Source organism: Bombus flavifrons, chromosome 1, assembly GCF_040668555.2.
Source record: "Bombus flavifrons isolate JBK064 chromosome 1, iyBomFlav1_principal, whole genome shotgun sequence".
NCBI lineage: Eukaryota > Metazoa > Arthropoda > Insecta > Hymenoptera > Apidae > Bombus > Bombus flavifrons.
Genome location: NC_138442.1, coordinates 12687878 through 12711431, shown reverse-complemented (window position 1 = coordinate 12711431; position 23554 = coordinate 12687878). Strand labels below are relative to the sequence as shown.

The 23554-nt window shown below is 42.0% G+C and overlaps 1 protein-coding gene across 7 annotated transcripts in view; it reads right to left on the bottom strand.

Annotated features, from left to right (window-relative positions):
* The window catches only part of step (cytohesin steppke), a 58852-nt gene that overhangs the window by 7397 nt on the left and 27901 nt on the right, over nt 1-23554 (bottom strand). For 6 of the 7 annotated variants that reach the window (XM_069120793.1, XM_069120802.1, XM_069120821.1 and 3 more), the window contains one exon: nt 526-1131. In XM_069120793.1, coding sequence (XP_068976894.1) covers nt 526-1131 — 606 coding nt within the window. Of the gene's footprint in view, nt 1-525; nt 1132-1208; nt 3452-23554 lie in introns of those variants that run through there. The other variant, XM_069120830.1, reaches the window with a different exon arrangement.

Here is a 23554-nt window from a genome sequence, read left to right as displayed (position 1 = left end):
CCACACGTAATAAAATCGTTGCACCAACAGCGCTGCCCTAATTGCAGGAAATCTTTCGTGTATGTTTTCGCGGCACGGCTTGCGGAACAAGGAGAATTTGCATTTTTCGCAAAACACGAATATCGGGCGAAAATTGTAACGCGAGACGTGAAACTGCGAGTCCAGGTGGGAACGAGATTAAATCTCGAACCACATACGCGAAAAGTAAAGCGAACCAAGATCGAATTAACCTTCGGAACTTTCACATTTTCATCGTCGCTCGAGGTTCGTACGATTACGCTGTAACGAACAACGAAGAGAAATAATAGAGCTTCCTAGAAAATGTCTAAAAATGTCTCCCGTCGATAGTCCATAAATTATCGTTAAACATAGATCGCATGACTTTATTTATCGTCGTACGAGCAAAAAGATCTGGTTGCAATCTGACGTTGTAGGCTAGCTATACACGATTCGAGGAACGGTTCCCATAGAGAGACAAATGACACAGGAAGCGCGGATAAAGCGAGAGCGAGCTTTTGCACTTACCACAAGGAGTTCGCGAGGTAGGTCGCCGCCATTGTTGATGCCACGGTTCATGGAAATGAACTGTTCCACGCTGGGCTTATCCTTGACGCTCGGATTGTGCAGCGACGTGTTCAACATAATGATGGCGAAGCTGAGCACGTAACAGGTGTCCGTGTTCGTGAATATGTTCGGGTTCAACTGGCAGTACCTTTGCGCGAAACACTCCATCATCCGGTCGATCTTCTGCGCCTCACCGGGTAATCTGAACGACCAGAGGAACTGTCGAAGAGCTTGTACCAGGATCAGGTCTGTAAAATCGTGCAGTTCGACGAACGCTCGCAACACCCTCTCGTTGAAGTCGTGTCGTTCGCCCAGGTAGTCGCCGATCGCGGTTTTGTTCAGGCCCTCGCCTTTGTAAAGGAACTGTGCGACATCCTCGGGCGTCGGGGCCAGCAGATTGTGCTCGATCAGGTACTCGATTCCCTTCTTAGGGTCCATGTTGAACTTCTTACGGCCGATAGACGTCTGTTTCGCCTTGTTCGACGGCTTGGTCTCGTCGGCCGCGAGACCACCGCCCTCCATCGCTTCCATCTCGGCCACCACTTCGCCCAGCTCATCTTTCAGTTGCTGCAACAGAAACAGACGGGTCAGCGAAACATGCACGACAACGGCTTCCCCGTTCTCGCGAGCGAATCTCCACTCACGCTTCCATCTACCCTTGAATCGTCCTCTTCGTCCCGAATCGAACGATCGGTGTAACGCGATTTGCCAGGGGGAAGGTTCGAATCGAACGTGCCGTTTCGAGGTTCTAAGGTTGCTTCGCGGATCAAAGGTTTAACCTGTCTCCGCTTTCATTTGATTAATGTTGCGTGTAATGCCAGGTAGATCGAGTATCGCTCGAATTAGTCGCCACGACGAGCGAAACATTTGCTCGGCGAAGCTTTTCCTGTGGATGTCGAGGATATAGGGATGAATGAAGTTTGGAAGTAACTCAATCTACTGGGACAGATTGCCCGGAAACGAAAAATCTCGAAGAACCTGGTACATATGTACATCGTGTAGAAAAGTTGCGAAAGAGGTCAAGAAATCCGATAGAATCGAACGCAACTGCGACTTACAGTTACGGTTGCTTTCTTCGTGTATTTTTACTTATAGCGATAGTTTTAACATCAAATTCCAACGACAATTTGTTCCACCATTACTCGAGGCTCTTTCAAACGATCAGCCGTTTAACCGCATTGCAACAAATAGTAATATCGCGTTAAGATTCGATGCGAGAAACACCGTAGGATTTCGTAGAATCGACCAAGTTTCTACGATTCTAAATTCGTTCTTGCCTGATGCTCCTTCGATTTTTTGCTCCTTACTACTTCCATCCTCCTCCTTCACTTTCGTCCCTTTATAAAAATCATCGCTACGGACGCACCCCGTGTTTAAAGGAAGTCCTTCATCCGACGTGGTTTCGTCTTTCCGATTTAGATAAGCAAAGAACTTTCCTAGGGTGAATACCGGGAGGGAAGCGTCACGAGTGTCACACCGGTATCTGTCCCTCCCACGTAGCGTTCGAGCTACCGTCTACGGTTTTAACATTACGGAATTAATCACAAATAAGACGCTGAGTTTCGTGTTTCAAGGTTTAGGATTAAAATTGCAGGAAATACCAGTTTCCCTGATCTCGTTATGCAGGATTTACTACCGTTTCGCTATCTTCTGTACAATTTTGGAGAAGGAGAGGATACGAATATCGCAGGAGAGAAACATGACAAGTACATTTTTGTTGATTTTCTGCTTTCAGATGTCGCACGAAACAATCGTGCAACGTTCTTTTTCGAGGTTTGTAAACGCGAAGCAGTTCACCAGCGATCGCAAGTACCAGTACGCGGACTTCCTGCCGAGTGTCTGACTCTACCAGTCGTTTGCAATTTCCTTCTGCGGTATTTCCCGCTGTACGCGCCGGATTTGGAGGGCATGCCGCGGATTCCGGTGTCCTTTTTCGTTTCCTTCTTCGAGCTGCTAAACTACGTCGCAATCATCGAAAGTGCTCGACCGACCAAGTAGTAGTTTTGCTTATTGTTAGTTAGATACGTCCGTATCGTTGCGAAAGAAGCGAAAAATCGTTCGACCGTTGCACCGTAATTGGCTCGACTTTATCGACTTTTATCAACGAATACGTTGCAAAACAGCTTAACTTTCAAAAGAATACAAGATCGATCGAATGTGTTACGAGAACTTGCTCCCCTTTCCCATTTTCTTTCCCGACCGACGTTTGAATTGGATAGAAATACGTGTCAACTTTTCTTACTTAATTACCCGTCGAACACGATGCAACGATCTTCCGTGGCAGAAAATAATTCCACGCCGAAGCTCCAGCGTTGCCGGAAAATCACAATTACGAAAATCAAGGCGAAACACAATCTCTTGTAACGTTGAACAAAAAGGAGGAGAAAGAGAAGAAGCCGCGATGTGTGTACGTAGTATGACAATGGAACGAGCGTACATTTTCATTCGTCGAGGTGAACAAGAGAAAAAATTGAAACGAGAAACGTTGGAATAATATTTCCACGGTGTCGTCGCGAACGCGTGTCTCACGGTTATGTTTTGACCCGGCCGTCTCCCAGAATGCACCACCTCCGACCTTAATCCGGGATCAGACACTTCCGGAAAAACGCAGTCACGTCTCTTAATTACGATATCGTGTCGAGGAAACTTCGAAATCTGTCGGTTCGATTTCATTTATCCACCCAGAAGTTTTCTATCTTTGTAAATTTTGCCTGCCCATCCAATGCCTGTTTTGTTAGGATGATCATCCTTGCCCGCTTTATCTTGTATCCTTGAATCTGACAAGTTTTTCGATAAAGAACTTATGTAAATAATTAATCAGAGTTGCGGATATATTTTCAAGCTGAATATTCGTATTTTGATAAGTACAAGCGGACACGAGATCTTACGATCTTATGGCAATTTCCATGCGAGACTCATTAGGAGAAGTGAAATAGATGAGTTCTTTGTAGATCAAAATAGGTTTTAAATGAAGACATTAGCGTGATTGAGCGAGCGCGTCTTGGAAAATGGCTTGAGGCATCACGGTCTTGCCAAGTATCTTCTCAACTGCATCAAAATTTAATATCGTCGCAATAGGGTGAGTCACGAATGCTGACCAATTATGAATACGTTCGAAAAACGAAATTTTGACGACGACCGAAGTTCACGTATAAATCTTTAGTATGAAGTTTCAAATTACTCTTAATTACTCGTGCAACTGATCAGCGCGGTATAGAAATTTTATCTGAGAAGATCGCGCGTAGAAAATATTAATATAAAATTCTGAATGCAATTTTCCCGCGAAATACTCTATTCATTGAATTCTTGCTCACGGTACGCTCACCCCTTGTAAGTTTTTAATTAACAACAGACTCGAACGAATAACAATCCCGAGGATTTTATTAAACAAGCGATTCTCCTTTTGCTCTCGCGTCCGCGGATTCATTCCGCTCGAACAATGAGCATCTCTGACAGCCATCGAGAACAAATCTTCCGGTTTTTCCGTTTTGAAAGAACCGTGAAACTTTTCGAAAAAGCATGATTTTTTTGTTATAAAAAAAGAAGACGGAGAAATAAAGGGGAAGAAAAAGTTGCCCTTTCGTACGGCAGAAAGATAAATTCTGCTTAATTACCGACAAAAGGATATCCGGCCTAATTAATGTTCGGGGTCGGCTTTCTTTCTCGCGAGAACCGCGCGATATTTCTCGAATGCTTAAGCGAGGAAATTATTCAACGATCTCGCTCTCTGACCTCCTCCATTGAATTGTTAACCCGATTTCCAAAAATTGTCAAACTAATTGAGCGCGAATCTTTATTCGCGGAGCCATGAAAATTCCTCTTTCTTCCTTTTTTTTTCGCGATAACTTTCGATTCACGATCGTGAAACGATCAACCGAAAGGAATTCTGCGATATTGTCTTCCGTTCTGCTGGTAATTGCGTGCTAAGGTATAACAAGCCGTCTGTCGGCTTTAATTGTGCGTGTTTATAATATAATGTATTACTTAATAAGGTGGGTGCATCGAACTGGGGAATTAACTTTTTCCGTTAGCCGGCGCTTGAAACGTCTGGTTATCGCCGTGTAACTTTGCTAAGAGAAAGTAACTCGTTGAGTAAGTTATTTGTTGTGATATGTGCACAGAAGAGGAAACGAGGATTGCCTTTTTACAAATGCTAATCGGATTTTTGAATGCTTCGAAAAATTCTATTTCGATACTTTCGACCACATTGTAAGGAATTTTCCAAAATGATACGATCGTCGCTCCTGATATAGTAAAAAAGGTTTTAGAGCAGACGATTGAACGAAAGACACGATGACTCAAACCGAAAACACGAATAATGGTTTAGAAAACGTTACTAAACTTGATGACTAAGAAAGAATTCTTCGCTCGAAAATAACCTACGATATTTCATGACGTATTTTCACTGTCTATCGCAAAGACATAATACGCAAAATATGCCTGTTGAACAGACGTCTGTTTAGACTCTATTTCTTCAGTTGTGTTTATAAAACTACGATTTCATGCGAATATCAACAGACTACTAAATAATACAAAAATAGTATAGTTGCTTATACAAACGTATCGATTTCTGCTTACTGAAATCATTTCGACGTAAGTATACTGTACATAGAGGCATCCATTTTAATATCAAATATTAGTCGCAAATATGATAAATTCGAAATATGAAACAATAAATTGAGTAATAACGGAGGAAAACAACGAGCGAGCTGTTTGCTCGGAATAATAGAAACGGGGGAAAGAGAATTCGTCGGGTATCAGAACCCGGGGCCGGAGTAAATTTTCCACTTCCTTTCAGCCAGTTCGTCCAAAAGCTGTTTATCGAGGCCCTACGCCCAAGGAAGTACAGTTTATTTTTAACCGGATACATTCACGACGCGTTCCACGCGTTTACGAGCGCGTCAACGTCCGTTTTGTCGCGGGACACTTGTCAATGAAAGCCTGACATCGAAATTTCGTTAGCAGAGGAATGATACAACGGAAGCTTGTTTGTGTTTATAAAATATGAAGCAGACGCTTCAAATAATTCAATGGTCACGTCTCTAGACAAATATCAAGAGTCAAACGAAAAGAAGAAATATTACGATCGAATTAGAGAAGAAAGATATTCTTGAAAATTCTTTTGGATTTGTTCGGTGAAACGTTACTCGTGCACCGTTGAGGCTTACGTAAGTCGAATATAAAACAATGGATAATATGAGTTGTTGAGAAAAGCTACTAATGTTGGGAAAAATGAAGAAGAGACGACGTTACGCGACGAATGCCGAATGCGATGGTGTTAACGGAAGACCCTGAAGAGCAAACGGCTTCGGATAGGTATAATTATTTACCTGATATCCTTAGAGATCTTCGACCTGTGTCGCGATGCAATCGGGTCAGGCTTGATACATATGTTTGGAAGAGAGCAAACGCGTTTCCACATGTTCAAATAGATTTCTAAGAAAACAGTGCGATTTCGTCGCAAAGAATTTAATTGAACGCCGAAACGTCGAATTATTAAACGTTATTTTAACGTCGAAACAAAACAGTTTGGTCTAAGCCCGAGCTATTGAATTTTTGTCCCAGAGGAATCATAATAGTTAGACTTTTAAATAACCAACTAAACGTACGAAAATTAACCCAAGAAACATACAATTGCCTCGTCTAAATAGATAATCTTTCATCTACCATAAACAGTCTCTATTAATTCTGTAGAAAAGTCTCATATACGTGTCGCGTCTTACGACGACTTAAATGATATACTACTTTAATTACGACTACATTCGCCCTTATCAATTACAATCGGCCAATTCACACAATTCTCCCGCAATATAATCCTGCATCGAAACAATGATTCCAATATTTTTCACAGAGTTGTTCATCGTGTAGACGTGGAAGCTCGATCAAAGAAAGCAGAGAATCGTATGAAAAGGAGAAGGAAACGCGAGAGACTTTCGCGTTGAAAAGAGCGAGGGACAATCGGTCGCTTTCCGGTAGACTGTAGAGCGTTCGATATCCATCCTCTCTGTCTCGACGAAGATTAAACCTTGGTCGGTTTGGTCGCGAAATGACGAGTGAAGAGTATCGAAGGCTTTGTCGGGAATGGAAGGATGGAAGAAAAAATCGATGGATACGTGCAAACGACGCGGTGGTTCGCGCGATATCCTGGCGATCTTCGCCAGTGTCGCCCTGGAAAACGACGCGAACACGCGATCGTAAAATATTTATTTTGCCCGTCGAGGAAAACGATGCAAACCGACGTAATGCGTTTCACGTTCGAATATTCCGAGTAGTTAAATCGTTTGTTCAACTGCTAGATTATTTTATTTTATTTTGCTCTTTTTTTTCACTGATTTCCAACACGAAAACAAGTCATCAATTTTTTGTAGCAAGTATTTACTCATTTTTCTTTTTGGTAAAAAGTTTAGAGTAATTTAGGTAATCCGTTTTTTAGCCTGTTTTTATCCGTTCATTCGCGTTTGATTGTAATACATATCTCACGAATGTTTACAACTTTTTATCACCACCGTGATTTCATATATTATTATATTCAAAATTTCGAATCGATCAATTGGAAACGACATTTACACGTTCTACGATGTCAAGGATTGACATGTACTAGTTCATCGTTTTAATATTTAGCCGATAGAACGAGCTCGACATCAATTATTCCTTGAAACGTCGCTTCTCGTAAACTATAACATCCTATGTTCGTTATTCGTTAATGTCCACGATAACTATGTGCAACTTACAATTTCACAATAAACGTAATCTAAAGCGTTATTGTAATTATAGCCGCATAGCTGGCAAACTTATTGCATTAACACCACCGCTAATTATATCGAGCAGGAAGATAAAACGCGCGATGTTATTTTGTGTCGATCCCGCCATTCGAAGCGTTAGACATTAGACAAGTTTGATGAGAGAGAGAAAACCTAGGAAGAAACATTGTTTGAACGCGAAAGGTAACTGTGCAAAGGTGAACAGCAGGAGTTGTGTACACGATACACCCTCCTGGAGGCAGCCAGCCCTCGGTAATATCGAAAAGAGGTGGGAAGAGGTCGGAGACGTTGTCCTGAGTACACCGACCGTATTAAGCGCGTTTTACGCCGCTCTACTTGTTATTCAGGTTCCACGATCGGCAGTTCGTTCGCAGGGAAAAAGAAATTTCACCGCGTCGCTCCGAGGCATGTCTTTTATTTTTACCACGACCACTTTGAAGAAACTAAAAATACGACTATCACTGAAACCACCCGGTAAATTGACCCTTTTTTCGGAAGTTATTGGTTAACTCGAGTCAAGTTTAAAAACATTTAAACAAAAAAAAAAAAGAAGAAAAAATAGAAAACAGAAGAAGGAAAGTTTAAAATTTTGTAGATGTTAGATCGTTCTAGATAGATTTGATTATCTAAAAAGAATGCTATGATTCTAAATAAAGGATATATCATCTACGTTTACCCGGAGGGCGTTGTACAGTTAAGCCACCCTTGTGATGTTTACTGGCGGAAAAGAAACCCTCAAGCTGACCTATCTTCATGGTAGGCTTTAACTATACGGAAAGGGTTAATAAGGGTACGTAAAGATTAGAACAAAGATTAGGACAGAAAAACAAGTATTTCGAATCTTAAATTTTTGACTAGAAAATATTTGTCGCGTAAAAAGTATACATCGCGTAATGGTAAATTTCTATTTAAAAAATTGTCCGCAAATAATTCTTTCTTTAAATTTCCTGCTGTTACTTACAACCAACATAGTTCACGATAGTTCCAAAAATGACTGCCGTAACTACTATTGGTGAAGGGTGAAACGAGTAAAGTAACGATGAATATCGAGGTGTATCAGGGACTTAAAGCGCGAAAACATTGACGTAGAAACGCGACCGGCTGCCTCGGTCGTTAAGCCATTGCTACGTCTGCGGAAGGTGTGGCCCTTTTCCTATAGATAGGCTGATCGGAGGGGCGATAATGTCCCAGAGGGAAGGTAGAAGAACTTCACCCTCCTATACAGAGACCAGCCCTTTTGACTTGGTCTGAAATTTCTGCAACGCCACACCAAACTAATCGTATTTCCAACTGTCTTCGTGTTCGCTCTTAACGCCAACTCTTTTTCCTCCCAGTTCACCGTTCTAGATTTAGACGAATTAAGTTTACTTTTCCTTTTCTTCGAGAATAAGAATCGCAATGCAAGAGTTAATTAGTAGCAATAACATTTCTATCTCGCCTAACGTTTTCACTTCACACAAATAGTGTTTTTTTAATTGCTTCGTATTACGGAAGCACAATCTTCTAATTACTCTGCAACATCAATAGTAATCATGGGTGATCTTCAATTTAACAGAAAATTTATTCGACGAGCTGCAAATAGTCAATAGAAAAAGAAAGGACGCACCGCTACAAAGAAACTTTTTTCTTTCCACAAGTAAACTGATCGTTTAAGGGAGTTTCCCAAAACAAATATTTCGTTAACAAAACAAGCAATCGAATTGTTCGTTTGAAGTTCAACGAAACCCTATCAACCTCCAATCCTCAATATCAAACGGAAACTTCCCCCAAGACCTGTCACGCATCTAAAACCCTACTATGCAGGACAAGCAGCAACCACCCTGTACGACAAACCTTTGACTTGAACAAACGAAAGACAGGCAAACTTCTGCCAAGTTTGTGCTCTTGCGCACATCGTGTTAAAGAGGCGATCGCGTTACTCCTTGACAACATCGCAAACCTTCAGAGACCCAGTCCACTTCGTCTTCGACCCTCTTGTGAAACGGTTGTTCGAAGGGAAAAAACGAAGAAATTAGGAGCGAGAAAGAAAAAAGAATATAAGAAGAAGGAGACGAAGAAGAGATTGGTTCGCGTCAACGACGCAGAACTCTTTGCTCGTGGCAGTATAGCCAGGAAAAAAGGCAGGGAGACCGGAAGTGGGCTCTCGTTGTCTTCGATGGACCTCGTTAACGGGCGGTCGCGGCGATATAACGCGAGTCACGGACAATAACGTTGGTCGTCTGTGCCGGCACAGAGTGGTATTGTCTGTTATGCAGCCGTGTTTCTTTTGTCCGTTCTCGGCTCCGCATCCGGCCACGACGCGGCCCCGTCCTTCCACGCCATCTTCTCGTCGATGCGTGAGAAAACATGCGTGACTCTCTCTCGCGGTATCTGTTGTATACAGCGAGCGCAGACCAGACGCGAAAATGCCAACCGTCTGCAGCTTCGATGCTTCTGTGCCGGTAAAATCGATCGTCCTTCCGATTCGACCTTGAATAACATCGACTCAAGGGCGTAAGCGCGCGCGACTCAATGAAGCGGCCACTGGATTCGACGCCGCCATCCGGTGCTGAACGCTCCTCAATGGAGAAATTGTTTCGGGGAATCTAAGTAATTGGCTGTGCGTCTATGTTCAATTTTTGTCGAAGTAGAAGATGGGGGTGTTTGAAAAGAGCGTTTCAGGTTCATGTTCGCAGCTGATACGTATTCTAAGTTATCGCTAGTTCGAAATACGAATGATACGCCTTGAGAAAGGCTTTGATAATTGTAGACAGTGAACATTTGCAAGTTGAATAACGCAGCGTGGCATGCGCATTCGGTTTTCACACGAATTGACGATGTTGCCTAGAATGTCTTAAGATAAAAAGAAGGCAGTTAGACGAAACGAGAGAAGAAACATCCAGTTAGGCTAGAAGAACAGCGCGGGAAATCGCGCATAACAGCCACTGGGTTCGCATCGCGTATTGTAATTTACATGGGAACGTTTAACGATGCTATCGCTAAAATTGCCAAGCTCCCAGTAATAAAGTCGCCCCGTGGACTTCTTCATCGCGGTTCGAGTTTAATGAACCTTAACCTTAACTCTAATGAATCTTGTCGAGACGCCACAACGTAATTGTTAACCCCGTTACGCAGCGCGTTGCTACTTTTACGGCCGACTCTCCGTTTCTAAAATAACACCGCTCCGCACTATATTCGTCATTAGATCAGTTGGTGACTGGCTCTTTAAGTCCAATGTTCTTTAAACGCACCGATTTGTTCGAATCTTTCATCCCGTTCTTTTTTTCCTTCCCTGTTCCCAACTTGTTTAAAACGTTCACATTCGAGAAGGGATATCGACTTTCGATTTGGTTCGAACATGTTAAATTACTGCGAGTAATCGCACGCAAATGAGGAGAGAGAGAGAGAGAGAGAGAGAAAGGGAGTCGTCGTTCAGCGGAGCATACTCCATTTGATTCACCTAAACGACATGCATGCGCTATTTATTTCTCGACTCGCGAGGGTGATCTTTATTTTTACACATCGACCCCATAGAAGCTTTTATTAATCAACCATACGATGACCTCTCCTCTTCACCCAAGGAATTACTCTCTTCGAGCGAATCGAGAGCAACACGTTTACCTCGTTGTTCCTATATGAATATTTTTAGCAGAGCGCATCTAAAAACGTACACTATTATATACCATCATTAATTAATGTTACTCTCATAACTTATTCGAGGATTAAGAATAATTCCAAGATCCGTTTCATCCTAACCGTGGAATTTCAAGACCACTGACCCGAAGGAGGTTCACTTCGAAACAACCAAGGATCTTTCTAACTTTACGATCAATGGACTCATAAAGCTTTAGACCTCTTTAGAATTTACGATCTAAGATAGTTAGTTTCCCACTAATCTCCGTTAAATTAATTGTTTCCTGGAATCAAATGGACGATTCCATTGATCTATTCGCGATAATCGACAATTTAAATAAAATTAATCTTATCTTCCTTCCTGGTCTCCATATTTTATCGTAAGCGAGATACTGTGGGAATATTGCCAGACACGATATAGAGCTAATACGCGGTGTTCCAAATATTAAAACACCTTGTACGAAAGAATAAATATCGTTTAAATCAACGAAGTCGTCGTTGAACGTTAGCTAAAATATACAACGCACTCGTTCCAACGAAAATATCGCTTCGGGCAACCTCTAGCTAAGGTATGCGATCGTGCAAGGTGTCGCATGGTGGTTAGCATTGCTAATAGACGTGTTTGTCATCATCGACAGAAAATACAAACGGCAGTCCTTACCTGACCCCGTCAATTAATTCAGTCCGTGACAATGCGTCCCACGGTAAATCAACTACTGTCGTGACACAGGAAGCTTTGTTGACGCCATCTCTGTGAACTATGAACTGTCCTGCTTCGCAATCGACTCGCATTTCCTTTCTCTTATCCAGCATTTTTCTTTTGCCTCGTATCAGTGGAGTACTTAGAATTTTCAAAAAAGATAAAAAGAATTCTCCAACATAAATACAACGAATATGATTCGTTGTGACGTTAATGAATAACTTAAATGCCATTTTAAAAGGATGACGTAAACTGTAAAAGTAATTTATGTAATTCGAAAAATTCCTAGGGTTGGCTCTGTTAAATACCGTTGCTTTTTCCCATTATTATTTCGCGGAATTCAACATTTAACCATTGTAAATTAAACTCCGATGTCTTTCAGCTTTCCCATGTCGAACAATGCGAGACCGCGCGCTCAATGCGATGGCAATTTGCATTTTAAGTCCCTTCCAGATAGAGGAGCATCGCAAAACGATGAATCATTCGCGAACGTCGATGTTCGCGCGGGCCTGCGCGCATTATCGTCGTTTTCGCGATAAACACTTACATAATATCGAGCGAAATACATACATATGTACGACGTGTAACGTCGTTGCGCCGGCTACGCGAATCGAGGCAGCTGATCGTTAGATTAATCGCAGCAACTGATCGCCAGATTAATCGCAATTTGTCTGGCTGTGCAATTCTCAGGATTCTATCTCGATGTTTACGTTAAATGCGAGCTTAATCGATGTACAAAATCTAAATGAATAATAAGTCAAAAAAAGAAAGATACAGTCATGACGTTTGTTTTACAGATAAAATAAAAGACGACCTACTAACTCGACAATCTCGTGGATCGATGATTTATAGTCATTTTTCGTGTTGAAAGTATTAAAATAATGGGTCAAACGAAGTTACCGCGATTAACTTTTTAGCAAAACATTTTTTTTTTTCGTTTTTCAGTAAATCGTATTATTTATTATCTGCAATCGGTTATCAAAGCAAACAGGCCTGGAACGTAACGAGGTTCCACAATCTGTGCGAAAAGGAAATGAGAGTATATAGCTTATCGCATCCTGTGTGTGCTCATAGCGATGCACATTGCTCTTCTTCATTGCATCTCAGGATGCATCTGCTTCGAATCGTTCACCACGTTATTTACATTTTCTCGTTATTCTCCCTTGCTCCTTTATTGTGTTTACAGTTCATCTTGGCGGACCGTATCTTTCATTTTCGAAGGAAAGAAACACGGTCGAGCAGAGTCCGAGGAAAACCTCGCTGCACAGCTAAATGCACTGCACTAATTGCGTTCTTACCTACTGTTTCACTTGTACTTGAAAAAAAAAAAAGAACAAATATTTCCAAGCTGTTTTACATTTCACCTCTTTCCTAGATAGTTTCTATACTCTTTCCTCTCCTTTCTCCTTTTTTTTCTTTTAGAACAATGTTGCAAAGAGCTTTTCAAAATCTTGCAGCGTTACGAATTTAGATGAAACGAATTTTGTTGCAGTAAAGTTACGAATAAAAAAAAGGAAAAAGCGCAATCGAGCGACCTGGGAATTTTCCACGAACGCGAATTCGATCTGTGTACCCGATCACTTGACCCACATGAGAGCGGTGCTTTTAATCACGAGCCCTCGTTTAATCGTCCAGAAATGAAAAGCTTCGCTCGACCGTCTTTTGTTGCTTGCGATGAGGCCCGAAAACGTGTCCACGCCAATCGAACCTGCCAACCAGATGGCGAAAACAAAATTCTGCTCGTAGAATTACCGAAGCTTACTTTTCCTAACAACACTACCCACACACATTGCCCGTGAAGTAAGTCTTTGAAGACTCCGAAACCGAAGTAACGACGAGAAAAGAGAAATCGGATAAACAAGAATGCGAGGCAATCTTTCATTTGCGAAACTACTGCTTCCAACTTAGTTTCGGCAAACTTGCCGAGTCCGATACAAGAAAATGTCTACCGCCTACGACTAAAGGTCCGGCAAACAAAAGCAGCAACGTTTCGAGGAATTCGTACCTCCACGCAATATTCGTTACTTCCATCCCTCTTGTTCCGTACACGGTAAAACCAGAGCATCGTTCGGATTATTGCGAAAGCGAAAAAGCATGCCAGTTAAAAGTCTGCCGGAAGATGTTTCTTGGCCGTTGTCGAAGCGGATTCCCGCACACACACACACACACACACAAACACGTGAGACAACCAGAAGGGAAGTCTGGCTCGCTCCTTTTTCACATTTTCCTCGATACTTTTGCCGTAGGAAACAGTACTAGGTTCTCGTATACAATACGTGACCAAAGGCCTCGGGGAATCTGCATCGAGGACGTCTTTTTTCCCATCTTCCCATTGACATGTCGGAAACAATACCAGCTATTTTCCACCGGGGACAACCAACGAAATCGTTTTCCTTGCGCGAACTACTTCCTATGGGAAGCTTCTTCAGGAATCAGTCAGGTAGTCGCGAATTATCGATTCATCGGTGAACCACCAGAAACGATGTTCCTTCAGAAATGAGAGACACTGAGTGGGGAGGATCGAACGATAAGGGACTCGAATTCGACGAATAATAAAGGACGAGGCAGAGATATGGTGATGATGGGGCTTTAGACACGCATTAAGATGGAATTTGTGTACCATTTTATAATGAACGAAGGTTGATTGGTCTGAAATAATTTGAGTATACGTATAGAGAAAATAGAGAAAATACTCGCAAGAGACTCGCGAGTGTCCCTCTTGTTCATCGAGTGCAGATGAAATACAAATAACTGAGTGAAATTGTTCTTGTTAGAAAAGAGACCTCTGTTGTTGGAGGACGAAATGAAAGACCCTTTGTATTCAAACTTTACGTAGGAAACGTCGACGAAAGACTGAGTAAGAATTGAACCGACTCTAATCGCGTTACATAATTCGCATACAACTTCAAATTTCTCGTAAGGCCGAGACATGGCAGAAAATATCAAGCACTCGGTATGACCACAAAAGTATTCACCCGTAACTTCTACGAGTCGAATATACGATTCGTTTCGAAGGAACGACGCGACAGCCGTGCCTGCTCTCGAAACATCTTCGCGGACTATTTTGTCCTCTGCACGACCTCGTGACATTCTACTAGAATATCCGTCGAATTGGCACAGGTGCAAGCGAGAAGCGATTTAACGCAGTTGCGTTCGTGTTTGACACGACATTTCTTTTCGACGAAGAAACTCACCCCTTCTGAACATTTTACTATTCCATTTACTCGATTCATTCACTAGAAGATGTCAGGTATTGTGTCATCTTTCGTTCTTCCTCCGCACGAGATCTAGAACAAATTTTCTTTCGTCCTTTTGTCCCTGCGAAGATGATTCGAGTGGATAAACCGGTTTCGATTTCGTTGTCGATACGCGTTGCTCTGGATAATTGAGAATCCTTGTATTTAAATTGTCGCATTACTAGGAAATGGAAGTTCCAAAAGTTTCGACGTATGAAAAGCGTGCGAGAAGATTTCGTGATTAAATTAACTATGTCGTTTAACGTTGTAATGTAAATGCATTTTATATCTCGAAGACGATTACCGATCCTCCTTCGCGGAATTTTTTCATTCGATCGACCATCGATTCCGACACGCTTTTACCTTTTTCGATAAGATGCTTCTTTCTCGAAGGGAAAAGGATTGCAAACGTTTGTACACTCGTAAACTCTCTAACGAATGATTTAGCGTTAGCCTTTCTGCCGTTAAGCGTTTGAAACGTGCCCGCGGCGAAGTGACTGAAATGGGTAAATTGCCTTGACGTGTGCCTGTGCACGTGTATGGGGTAAACGTTACCAAGGGTGGTTACACCCATGCGCGGTTAGACTGTGAGCTTGACAGAAAACAGAAACTGAAGGAGAAATTTTAGAAGATGAATATAAAGAGTTTCAGAGCCAGCGTTCAACAAGAATGGATACTATACTTCTCGGAGAGAAACTTTTAGAAAATTGAAGTTTGGTTGGCCGTGGAATCGACACAGTAGAGAAAACACAATGAAAATAACGTATCTTCTCGTGCATCTCTTGTTACAGTCTGTAGTCCTTGAACGCACACCGTATTGTCACGCTATCGTAAAAAGTCAAACGTTACTTTCTACGAAGTAACGATGTAAAGGTTAGATGTACTGATCGAAAAGTCGGTGCGCAATATGATCTTGAAACAAAACGATGCTCGAACATTATTTTCCGTAATCCTAAGGTCGTGAAAGTTGAATTTTATTTCGTCAAATTTTCATTATGAAAAACTGTAAACAACTAATTGTAATTGTAAATGTAATTGATGACAGTCGAGCGTAAAAATTTGTCGCTGAAAACTTTCTCCATCTATTGTTGCAACGTAAATGCTATCTTTATATTGGAGCTTCGATGTTCAACCAGTTTGTGCGTGGATAATCCTCGAAATTTACTAGAAACGGCGAAAGACGTATCTCTGCTCGATTAGGTCGACCAGTTCATCAAGATCAATGCTCGCCTTGCCTGTTGAGCTAGTTAAGTCGTCTAAAATGAAAAGCAAGATATCTGTCAGAAACACGCAAGCCTCGAGCTTCCGCGTTCTTGGAACTCCGATCGCTTAACATCCCTTTAAACAGCAACTTTTGTACGACTAAGATATACCTATATCTACTTATCGGTTATTCGATTCGTTAATCCAAATATAAAGTGAAAAATTCGTTCCCTTCTCCCTGATTTTTCCCGAGCGTTCAAACCCACGGAGTTTACCTCTATCGAATTACGGTGCAAACAGCATGGAAAGGAAGATAAATGCAGCTGGCTATCGATAGCCGTGTGTTCGTTTTTCACGACGACAACGAGCGTAAAACACGATGATGGAATGCGCGGTTTCCGCCCCAAGTCATCGCACAGATATCGCCTCGTATTTTGACCCGGCGTGGCGATTTCCTTTCGCGTCGAATTGAAATACATCGTCGCGCCACGCACTCGGGGGAACGAAAACTAGCAACAGATACCAACCACGGTCAGAAACAGCACCTAAAGCAAAGGAATCCAAGTCTGTGAATCCAAGCGGAGAGAAACAAAAAGCTGACCCTTACGATTCTCCATACATTCTGGCGTTTACGTATAGCGTTTCTTTCGCGAAGAAGAAAACTCCTTTCGTTAGGAAGCGGAGACGTTCTTTTTAAGATTTTTATAAATACCTGTAAGCGCAATTTAGTTTTTTCCACTGGCTATATTACGTGCACATATGAATTCGGTATTTTCTGCTGTGTCAAACTAATCATGCCACTCACAAAAGCAAAGTACAAGAATCACGATACGAAATGCATGGGACAAAAACGTAGAGTTGTAGCATGAGTCAAAGTGGTACGACGGATTCCATCAAAGATTTTTAATAACGTCTGTCTTAACCGTTTGGTAAGCCCGTAACACGCATTCGGATAGGCCTGACCTGACCTACATGTGTTTTCTTTTGTGAGTATCCGGAAAAAGAGAGCGTAGATCATTCGCAAAGAACCGACTAAAACCCGTACCTCGTTCAAACCAACCCATTTTTATGCGAATCAACGAACTCGATTCTTATCCTTTTCTTTTCCTTTTTGTCCTCTGGAGAAACCATTGTTTCTACGAGTACAAATCTTTCCCACCTGTTGGCCAACTACCTTTAAAACGTAATTTTTCAATTTCCACGAAATCAACGAATGCAATTATGACAAAGACGCAATTGTTTATTAAAGTGGTCCCTTGAAAACCAGTCGATGGAGTTTCTAAATGAATTTCTACTTTATTGACAGACCGATACGACCGCTACACTGTTCAAGTACCACTCTGTGATTAAACGGAGGAAGTAATTTTCGTATTATTGCCGGTTCATCGAATCAGATTTTCTTTCTTCGTACGGACGAGATTCTGTTATACTTCGCAAACTACGAATACAGCAGAGCTCGAGCCTTCGATTATAGAGGCATTGATTCCCTGGCAAGGGAAGTCCGGATTACTGATTTATTGAACCAAGTCACTTCCCCCTCCCTTATATCCGCTGCTCTGATACGCTCTAGCATTACACTAGTCGCGTTACTTTACACAAAACTCGTTTGCCACCGCTAGACGAGATTTAACGTGTCTGAGATTCGAAACGCAGAATCCATGGCACAAAGAAAAATGACGAGAATGGGGAATTTCGATATTACGATTCCCCTGGGACATACGAAATAACAGAAACGAACATCACGTTCATCGGACAGACAATGTACCTGCTTGGCCGCCGACATTTACTTAACACATCCATCCTGGCAGATATCAAGCACCCTCGAGGTGCCGCGAAAACGTGCACACGAAACATTTCCACGATTTCCTTTTCCCCTTTCGCGCAATTATAACTCAGCCAGACTAACAGTCGACTCATTGTCCGATATCGATCGGTCTAACCACCCACGACAAGCTTCATCCGCCCATCCATACACGGTGTGCCATTCTCATCCGGCAAGCATTGAACCAAGGGAACAGGATATCGCGACAATTACAAGGAAATTTAAAGCGATCGTAGGGTAAGGTACAAAGAGGTTGGAAAGCAGCCGAGTGTCTCAGTCGGTGTCCGCGAGCGTGGCTAACGGCTCGACCGTCGAGGAAAAGAGGGTTACAGTCGTTAAAAGTCGCTGGAATGCGGCGGCTCGACATTTCTGCGCTCCCCTCCGTTGCATGGCGCGATCCTCGCGCGCTCGAAATACAGCCAGCTTCTGTACAAATCCGCGTCTCCACGCTCGAGAGAGACTTTCGCGGATATTCGCTAACGTTCTCCAGTGTTTCAAGGGATATCGGTGACTTTCAAGATTGGTTTCTTCCGCTTCGTTTCGTGATCTCCTCGAGTGTGACTCTGTCTAACCGTTTACGAGCCATTATTTATCGCGAGCAAAATTCATAAATTTGGAAATTTGAAAAATTTTATCATCATCCTCTGGTATAACGCGGTGGGTAAATTTCAAAGTGCAACGATACACGAGGATTTTATAAATTTTTATAAACGAACTTTATTTCGCGGATGAGTAATTTGGTTCGATAATTTTTTTTAAGCTCCGTGGTCCGTGTAATGCGGAACGTGTCTGTTACGCGTGTTACAGGATGACCTACTGCAAAGGTCGAATTTCCATGTATCGCGATTACACGAAGTACGCGTGAATAAATGCCGGAGAATGCGGGTGTCCGCTATTGCAGAAGAATAATTAAATCCCAATGGACAATGGAAGAAATTAATTAAAATCGGACAACTAAATACGTTCGCGATTGCCACGGGCGTAAAGCTGCAATGGGAATTTCTTTGTAGACGCATAGAAGAGAGAGTAGATTATGGAGATCGATTCTATTGATATTCATTAGCTCTGGCTGTGTATGCGAAATTCATGTGCCTATTAGGGTATATAATTAATTTACCGTGAAGGTAGTACATACTTGATCCTTTATTCTTTCTATTTTCGGTGTATTTGAATCGTTATTGTTGTTTTATGGCGGTGGCATTGAATATTCATGGTGGGTCAACGTAGCGTCCAATTGGACAAACTTTGGAAAGTATAGTGTATTTAAATTACTACTGTGTTATTTTATACCGACGAAATTGAATATTCATCCGGAGGTGGACGTGGCATCTAATTGGATAGACTTCGAGAACTATGCTTTCCTCTCCAGTTAAGTCGGCATGATGGACGCAACCCATCGTAATATCCTGTAAACTTCTGTCAAAACGAAAACTAACGCTGCAGCTGCAACAAAAGTTTCCGCACAATTCAGCCTATATGGATATCGTGATATTAATGATATTTCACAAATAAATATTCAATTGTGGAACACATCGACGTACCATCATCCCCCGGCTATTATTATAAGAGAAGAACCACGATATCTGGTAGCAAGGAGTCTTTATCTTGGAATTATCATTCGTTCACCGCTAATAACGGAAGCTATTATTATGCTAATTTCCACTATTCTTAGGTTAGCTCACGTATATTGGTCCTGAAGGGCCCGTATTAATATTTATACAACATTTCAGAAGGGATATCTCCTATACACCCTCGGTGCTCGTGTCCAGTCACGATTCGTAAAACATGTGACTTCTCGTACAATCGACGCTCGTTCCTTCTGCTTTCTTCCCATTCCCGTCCTGCTTTAATCCAATAATAGCTCGTGCACGTTTATTTTAGACCCCCAGAGACGAGACTGCACCGTTTCTGTTACACGAGAGTCGGCTACCTGGCTCGTGACACGCTTATACGGCTCAAAAGTGGACTGAAAGTTCATCTGCAACGAGTCTCAAGATCTTGGTACATACCGACTTCGATATGAATTATATTAGTTTCCGTTAACAGTATTTTTAGGATCGTTTATTCTTCCTTGTCTCATTTTCTTCGGCCGTGTAATATATATCTTTGCGATTGATGACGAAGTGCCTACGCCTTCCCACGCGTTAAGAATAGAATCCTTTGACGTAATATTACTTCTTTTCTCCTTGGCAAGTGCGATGACTCTAACGTAGCGTCGTGTCTCTCTTTGTATCCTTCTGACAGGAATAAGTCTTCCCTTTTTTATGTCTTCAGGGAGCAAACGGGCGACGACAAAGGATTCGATAGAGATGGAAATTTCCTGGTGCGAATCGCGTCCTTTCGCGACACTTTCTCCGTATTAAGACCAACATTCGTCAAAAGATATATTCATATATTTTAATACCCGAGTCTTTTCGATGTGAAATATTAACAGAAGACGGAGAGGGAAAAAATTTCACGACTAGCATGAATGAACGATTCGTGCTTAAAAAACCGATCCAATAAAAATTTCGTAAAGAATAACCCACGCACTACGAATGCCATTCATCGTTTCAAAGAAACAGAGGAAAACAAATAAAAATAAAAAAGATACAGGTTCAAAACGATTTGTCTGGCCGGAAGCGTATTTACGTCAACCGCACCAACTTTCGTTCCATTTTTTTGACGACCTACATAGCGGGCACCTCTACGCGCCGCGACTCTGAAATGGAAAGGAAAAGGAGGTCCGGCTATTTTTTCTGGCGACCAACAGCCTTGTTTCGCGTCCTTGAAAGGTTGGTTCGCTAAGCGAAAAAACGACACTACGGTAATCGCGAGATCAGAAGCGCCGTGCAAGACATGTGCTGTTAGAATGCTCTTCACTTCTTTTCTTTCTTGACTCCCCTCGACATGGCCTTGAGTGGTTAGTTTTCCAATTTATCTACCATACTGTCCGCGCAGCTTTGCCTCTCTTTCTTATTTCCCGATTGTCCTTTTACCTTCGTAACTGACTGTACGGCTCGATGAACCTCGATTAAGTTGGACATCATCATCTGTGCAATCTTCGCTTTTTCAAAAAGCAGCCTTTAAAATTGACTGCTAAAGTTTTTTTCAGCGATCGCCTCGAGCGTTAATCTAGGCTTTTACGATGGCTAACGAATAATTGTTTAATTATACTTTTTTCATTAAAGCCTGTAACGATCGCAAGTTTCAGAGTTTATCCAGATTATGTGTTTCGCACATAGTAAATGAACTCTGATGGAATCGAACGCACAATTTTTTGTTACGATTCGCTAAAAGATTGCAGAAAAGAGCTACTTTGAAAGTTAAATGCTCGGTATAGTAACAGAGAGAAGAGGGAACAAAAAAGAACGGACAAAGACTAGATTTGTATCTAACCAACGGTATTTACCGCACAACAGAGATGCCAGACGTTGACCATGTGCTGCGGTTTCTATTCAATCCGATGCATACTGAGAAATGGCGGCTAAAATCGGGCTAAACCTTCGGCGTTAAATTCTCTGGTGCGCTTCTTCTATTGCTCAACTCTTGGAGACCCAATGATCGAAACGGTCTTCCATTCTTCTCAGAGTAATAAACCAACAAAACGAACAGCGGTTAACAAACTTAGGATTACGATCGAGTCACTTAACAGCGCGTCTCTATACCGTAAGCGGGAGAGTAAGCACATCATTCGGCTCTAACGTGCGGTTAGTAGATACTTGTACGATCAGAAGAAAAACTTGTAGTCCGACGAGTTTTGCACAACATCGGTACGGCTATGTCGCGACACAGGTATTTCGCGTTTTCTCGCCAGAAATCTCTTAGTGCGCGAGTATTCACGGTGGATAATAACAGGCATGAAAAAGGGGCGGGGGGAGAGGAAATAGAGACAAGATGGAAAAAAAGAAAGAAAAGCGGAAAAGGAGAAGATAAAAAATAAATGGTCGTAGAATGATAAGGCAAGGTGGAACGTGGAGCGTGAATTAGGGAGACGATACGCGTTCCGCCGAGAGAAAACGACGACTCGTTGGAAACGCGCAGACGTTATTATCATGCCCTGGCGGAATACCAGTTACTTCTACCACGTTCCAGTTCCTTTCTTCGCCAGGTATTCAGCGAACGGTCCCGGTAAAGTGACCTCTCAAGGCCGTCGGCCGAGCAACAAGAGAAGAGAGGACGAGGGAATTCCCCCTTTCGCTCGGTCAGCAGCCGCGCGCAGTTTCATCTAGCTGGACACGGAGCTCCGCTGCCGGAAAATCCGTCGTGGAAACACACTTCAGTGATTAGATCGCGTAACTACCTCTTATCTTCTTTTTCTACTTTTTCTTTTTTTTTCTGAATACTTTATGCATGCGTTTTTCGTTTCACAGTAAATTTTGTCCTTTGAAGATCGATCGAACGATCGCTTCTCACGAAAACAATGAGCCAAGACTGGTTTCAAACTTTATCGTCACAGTCGTACATATAAATCACATTCACACCTATTAACCTAATACAAGATGATAAGAAAATGCTTCGTAATAGCGTGAAATTAAGTTCGTTTAACATTAGCGTGACACCGTGACATTTAACATCATTAGAAATAACGATGGGCTAATAACCACTGGTAGCACATTTTTTAGCATGTGATTTTTAGAGGTCCTCGTTATCCCATTAACTTTTTCCTGATCGCAGAAAAGCAAAGAGAAAAGAAAAAGACAGACAGAGAGAGAGAGAGAGAGAGAGAGAGAGAGAGAGAGAGAGAGACGCTTACCGCAGACGTTACAAGTCGTCACGGTAATTAAAAACGGTACTAATGGAATTACGAGCTGTTAACGCGTCTTTTTCAGCTGGAACGACAGAAAGAACGATTTTGCTTTTGAATTTAGTGGTTTCACCTTCTAGCAAGGCTGCTCGAATACGTTGATTGAAATTATACGCTGCAACGCGCAACGACGCCGTTCTACGCTCAATTATAACCATCGTTCGTGTACTCTGTTGTAATTAACCCGACACCTGCGCCAGTGAAATTATCAAGCGCGGTTATTACGGTTTTATCGTAGCTACCATTAACTTTGCTTTCCGATTATCGATAATCTTTGAACGTTATGCTGCAGCATCGTAACGTGCGATAAAAATACGCTTAATGAGTGAAATCTGATTAATTATAAAAAGATGGATGGAAATATATACCAGTTTTACAAACATAAATTTTACAAGGAGAAAATCGTAAATTGCTTTAGTTCTTGGGAACACGCAACTAAAAGTAGCGCTCCACTTCGTTACGCGAACTTGCAACTTATAATCGTAGACATACATCGCGATATAACGAGTTGCAACTGCAGTTTTAGTCCTAACAGTTAAACCCTAAGTAGGAGGAGGGTGTGACACGTTTTCTAAGTTGGCGTCCTACATCATAGAATTAATTACTCTTTAACTGTGCAAATGTAGGAAGTACTTTGTTTTGCCTTTTGCTAAAAAAATCGCAATTAGTCATTGTTCGCGGAAGTGTTTGTTCGATCATACTCGAACGGTCGCATTTAACCTTGCCGTTGATGATACATAGAAGCAATCGCACATGCTCGTTTCCGTTTCATAGTTCGCTATAAAATTTGCCCCAACCACTATGACCTGATAGCGCGATACGCTCGATGCAGGATATGCAAATCAGGACAAAAGGAAACGATCCTGACGG